Below are 6,193 nucleotides of genomic sequence, written 5' to 3'. Positions count from 1 at the left end.
TCGCAGTTCCATATTTTAGATCATTTTTGAGTAGTGAAGCTTTAAATATAATCATCATAGTTTCTATTGTTAAAACCAGCATACTGCTGCTGCAATAATTTATCTTAAAACTGTAGATGTATTTTCTACGCAAACCAATTCTGAAAAATTCCCTCACGCTTAAAGGCATTATTCTTATCCCTTGCTGACATGAAAAATAAAGACCTGTCCACGTTTCATAAAAAAAAAAATACTATTTTTCAAACGGGTTGTAACTCATTTGTAGGATAACGTCCCAATATACCTTATATTATCAGAACGAATTAACTTGGGGTAGGAGTTACAACGTAATCTCGAATGGGCCATCGCGTAACGACCGAGATAATCGAAGAGAGAGGTGGGTTAAAGGTGGCCACTTTCTCTCTTAAAGTAATCCCCACCCACTATGGGTATAACCATTCTACAGACACTCTCTCTCTCTCTCTCTCTCTCTCTCTCTCTGGTAATCCTCACTCTTCAAGAGCAGAAACTTTCTCAAGGTCTCTCGCTCCCAGGTATCAAGCGTTAACCTTCTTGTCCTGGAAGAAGTCAATATTTGACCTCTGCACAAGCCACGTTCTCTTCAAGTAAATTACCTTCAAAATATGAATTTATCTGTTAAGAAGGGATTATTATGCGACAACTTATTTATCATAGCTGATTTGAGGTGATTAATATTCACAAAAGGAAAAATGTACAAAGTGTCGAGATAAAATTATTACGGATTACATATGGAGAAAGCAAGAATGAGATGGCAAGTTTCACGAGAAAAGTTGAGAAGTATGGCTGGTAAATGAAGGATTGGTTGAATGTCAAATGACAGCATGAAAGGTCTGTTGTACTCCAAGCACGAGAGTATGAATGGTGCAGTAGATTGGCACGAGGAGCTGCTGATGACGTATGGGATAGCCCCATGAGGGCTGAAAGTAAGTTCAGTGGTCTGGATAAACTACTTTAATTAATAATAATAATAATAATAATAATAATAATAATAATAATAATAATAATAATAATAATAATAATAATAATAGTAAAATGATGATGATGATGACGTATGGCAATTAAGCACCTTTAGTCGATATTCACCAGTTTTTCGTTTTTTATTAAGTGGTCAACGAGTTGGGCTATGAACAAGAGTCCGTGCTGTCTTCAACACCAGCTCATTCAACAAACAACGACAACAGAAGTAGTTGTCAGAAGTTCAACAGATCGGAAAACAATGTCTTTCCTCAAAAACCCGCTTAAGAGCAAGGTGCTTTAAGCTACGGAAATTCAAATAGATTTTATATCGTCAAGTTTTATTGTTGAACCGATAATAATTAATAAGTCGACGAATAATAAATAATGTTACCTGGATCTTCGTTGCTGTAATTCAAAATTAATTCTTATATGTCCTGTCATTATACATAAGGTTATCACTAATACAACTTGGCATTTCATTTTTATTCCATTAAATCCGTCAACGCTTAAGTTTTCTGGGGCAATCACAGCTCAAGCTGAAATGAACAGCTTTCTGTAATATTCATTCTCCCGGCATAGGTATCTCGTCCACAATGATCATATCATAAACCAGCCAGATCTTGAAATATTGTAATTACCAGCGTCACGAACTAAACGTTCAAATTTTGGACTCTGTGTTTCGCACTGATCTAATTTCAGGAAGGCAAAATCTACTAGTTATCTGAAAACGTTTCATTATTTTACTCGCTTATTTCTACTATCTTTTCTGAAAGCAACGGCAAACATTTAAAAGAATTAAGATATCAATAGTATAATTATTATCATTATTATTAGTCATCAATCCAGTTGAATATGCAAAAGTATTGGGTTTGAGTTCCCTTGCTTGAAGTTGTATTCAAGCATAATTAAATACATAATATCACTATTACTTCGCAATAATGATATGAATACAGCTTTGTCTCTTTAGGTAAATTCTATCAACTTTCGTTCTTTCACATTCTGACAGTCTATTCAGTGGAAAATTGCCAGACAAGTTCACTGCCCCTTGGCCTCGTCCTTTAGTATGTTCATTTTATAACAAAATTATTAACACTAATGAAAGAAACCTTTATTTTTCAGGTAAAATAAAGCAACAATGGAGCGCAAACTCATCGCCACAGTTGTACTTGCTCTTGTTTCGGTAGCCGGTGCCCGTATGGCATACCAACTGCCAGCCGATTTCGAGACAATTCTGAGCAGCCCTCTTCAGACAACCTTCTCGTGCGAGAACCTTCCCTACGGGTATTATGCTGACACAGACAACGACTGCCAGGTCTTCCACGTCTGCCTTCCCATCGCTGATGACATCGGCGCCCTAGTGGAAACTGCCCATTTCACCTTCGTCTGCGGCAACCAGACCGTCTTCAGTCAGGAGTCCCTAACGTGCGCCAGCCGAGACGACGCGTTTCCCTGCGCCGAGGCGAGGACCCTGTACGAACTCTCCAACGCCGACTTTGGTAGAATCCCTGAGGATATCGTCAATTAACCTGCTGGACCCTTTTAACCGTAGATGGACCAACGACGTCGACCCCAAACCGGTGTAGTGTCTTGGTGATCATCATCCAAACCCGGAAGAGTTCGCAGGCGGCTCTTCGGCCATTGCCTAGTCTTAGATGCTAAACGACGGATTATGATACTTAACAAAACTGACTTCACTGAATCTCTTTTACCGTAAACAGTATTTGTTAGGAAAACGAAGATGTGTAGATGTGACGCCCTTCGAGGCCTTGCAATAAAAGTTAAGCGCATTTATTCTTTCGTGTCTTTATGAAATACCCAAATATTGTTTGCTAAGTTATGTTATGGTTATTGTTGCATAATCATGATTTACAATGCAACATGGTTGGTAATATTGTTTCCAATATAACATATCAAGTCTTGAAATGCCACACAATGAAAAGATGTAAAGTCAGTCTAATAAATTTAATCTACAAACCCCATGCAAATGAAATGGAATAAAATTTATGCCAAAGGCATAAACAAGCGTTGGGACCTATTAGGGTATTCAGCGCTGAAACGGATATTAATATTAATAAACATATGTTTAAATAATGTACGACTCATAGTTGAGAAGGAATGTAGCGTGGCTTGAAGCGAAAAGAGAGGAGTAAAAAAAAGGTTTTAAAGGTGTTACAAGAGGAGAACCTCGCAGTTGTGCTTTGAAGCAATTGATAGGAGAGGCTGGAATACGTAAGATGGAAGAGAGAATATGAACAGGGGTAGAGTAAAAGGAATGAAAGGGGCTGCAGCTAAGGAGAAACCATGATTTAACGTTAAATTTGTAACAATGAACTACAGGGGAAGCAATCTTTTTGGTATAACGTTATTTAGGAATCCAAAGAAATCCTATCTACCCTATTCTGTAGGTTCATTAAAATATCTAAATTGGAAAAAAACCTATTGAAATTTTCACTTCTGTAAGTCTTACCATGCAAAAATACCCACAGGAAACGAGAAAATCCCATGGGGGCGGGGGGGGGGGGGGGGGGGATGTCTACAAATCATTCGGGAACATCTTGAAAGGAAGTCAACATCTTGAAAGGAAGTCTTAAAAAGTATATAAAATGTTAGTTTCTTGGACTGAATTGAAATTATGGTAAACGGCGAAAGAATACATATTCATAACACTATAGCTAAACTTTCATCATCATTAAAACTAATACTATCAATCATGAGACCAATTAAACCCTGAGTACTGAGTAATCTGGATCATGTTCCGAGTTTTGGCTATTACGTATTTTCTTTTTTCGCCGCTTTCAGGTTCCTATTCTATTGACAAAAGCTTTTTTTTTAAAGTACGTAAAATATCTTTATTTAATTAAACCCCATCATTTACCACCTACGCTTTGCCGAATTTCCAACTAAAAATCTATCTTTTACAAACTAAATTCGATTTTTTTTTTTTTTTTTTTGCTCTAGATTCTAGGAGCACTTTTCCATGATCCTTAGATCAAAAACTACAACGAACGTACTTCTGAACTCAGCTGTACCAATACATTTCGTCGTTTATTCCATAAATATAGAACTTTTACCCGTCAAAATAAATGAACTTTGCTTTCATCTAACTTGCTTTTTACGTGTCCGTCGTACAACACACACTTGGGTTTTATAATACTAGCTCGTTTTACCGTTATTCATCTTAAATTTACGGCAAAAAAAATGATTATTCAACTTTGCTATCATCATAATGAAAAAAATAAAATTAATTTTTCTCTTATAATTTTGTGCAAGCACTTACACACGAAGGCAACTTGAGTAATGCACATTTCGTATAGTACACTATAAACAATGATTTTTTTACATGGATAAATATCTAAGGTTAAACTCATTTGGTGAATATCCTTTGTGTAATGCTAGACTTTGCATATCCAATTGGATATTGTAAACAGACTATTCACAAATATTCGTTATCGTTTAATGGTATGTAAAATCCTAAATAGAGCACAGTGCTGTCACCAGGAAGTATACTTAGTGTTCTAAAATAACTTGACTAGAGCCAAACGAAAATACGACAGCACAAATCCTTCTACATCAAACATGCATAACTATATTAACACAACTATATACTGAGGGATAATCTGAATATTCACACTGTCAATAAACGATAACTATACAGCCCACGACTCTCATGGAAATTCGATGATGATAATAATAATAATAATAATAATAATAATAATATTGTCTTCTCTCGTCGCAGCTGGATCATGGAGCAGTAGACGGGTATAATTAGGAAGGAGGCCCTCTCTGAGGGTAGTAGCATTGAATATTATAGGTATTTCACCGGCATTTAATTTAGAAACCTGATATACTAGCTACATGCTGATGAGAAAAAGACGATAAGAAGAATTGAGAAGATTCTATATAAATTAAATGTCGTTGAAATAGCTATAATATTCAATGCCCAAAGAGAAGGCCTCCTTCCTAATCATACCTGTCTACGGCTCCATGATCCAGCTGCGACGAGAGACGACAACACTACATCCTTCAGGAATAATAATAATAATAATAATAATAATATAATAATAATAATAATAATAATAATAATAATAATAATAATAAAACCAACCTAAGTATGGCATGGATAGACTATAAGAAAGCCTTCGACATGATACCACACACATGGCTAATAGAATGCCTGAAAATATATGGGGCAGAGGAAAACACCATCAGCCTCCTCAAAACTACAATGAGCAACTGGAATACAATACTTACAAGCTCTGGAATAAGACTAGCAGAGGTTTAATATCAGGAGAGGGATCTTCCAGGGCGACTCACTGTCCCCACTACTCTTCGTAGTAGCCATGATTCCCATGACAAAAGTACTACAGAAGATGGATGCCGGGTACCAACTCAAGAAAAGAGGCAACAGAATCAACCATCTGATGTTCATGGACGACATCAAGCTGTATGGTAAGAGCATCAAAGAAATAGATACCCTAATCCAGACTGTTAGGATTGTATCTGGGGACATCAGGATGGAGTTTGGAATAGAAAAATGCGCCTTAGTCAACATACAAAAAGGCAAAGTAACGAGAACTGAAGGGATAAAGCTACCAGATGGGAGCAACATCAAACACATAGATGAGACAGGATACAAATACCTGGTAATAATGGAAGGAGGGGATATAAAACACCAAGAGATGAAGGACACGATCAGGAAAGAATATATGCAGAGAATCAAGGCGATACTCAAGTCAAAACTCAACGCCGGAAATATGATAAAAGCCATAAACACATGGGCAGTGCCAGTAATCAGATACAGCGCATGGATAGTGGAATGGACGAAGGCAGAACTCCGCAGCATAGATCAGAAAACCAGGAAACATATGACAATACACAAAGCACTACACCCAAGAGCAAATACGGACAGACTATACATAACACGAAAGGAAGGAGGGAGAGGACTACTAAGTATAGAGGACTGCGTCAACATCGAGAAACAGACACTGGGGCAATATCTGAAAACCAGTGAAGAGCAGACAGTGGCTAAAGAGTGCAATGGGAAGAAGGACTAATAAAAGTAGAGGAGTGCGTCAACATCGAGAACAGAGCACTGGGGCAATATCTGAAAACCAGTGAAGACGAGTGGCTAAAGAGTGCATGGGGAAGAAGACTAATAAAAGTAGACAAAGACCGAAATATACAGAGACAGGAGAATGACAGACAGAACAGAGGA

General features: G+C 37.2%; 1 protein-coding gene across 1 annotated transcript; it reads left to right on the top strand.

Annotated features, from left to right (window-relative positions):
* The first annotated feature begins 2,113 nt into the window (after positions 1-2,113).
* Positions 2,114-2,503, top strand: LOC135217672 (U-scoloptoxin(01)-Cw1a-like). Its single transcript, XM_064253641.1, has one exon. It carries the CDS (start codon positions 2,114-2,116, stop codon positions 2,501-2,503), a length of 390 nt encoding a protein of 129 aa, XP_064109711.1.
* The last annotated feature ends 3,690 nt before the right edge of the window (positions 2,504-6,193 follow it).

Source organism: Macrobrachium nipponense, chromosome 7 (assembly GCF_015104395.2).
Source record: "Macrobrachium nipponense isolate FS-2020 chromosome 7, ASM1510439v2, whole genome shotgun sequence".
Lineage (NCBI taxonomy): Eukaryota > Metazoa > Arthropoda > Malacostraca > Decapoda > Palaemonidae > Macrobrachium > Macrobrachium nipponense.
This window is presented reverse-complemented; position numbering and strand designations above follow the sequence as displayed.

Coding starts and splice junctions, on each gene's coding strand:
- LOC135217672 (XM_064253641.1), top strand. CDS start 2,114: ATGGAGCGCAAACTCATCGCCACAGTTGTACTTGCTCTTGTTTCGGTA.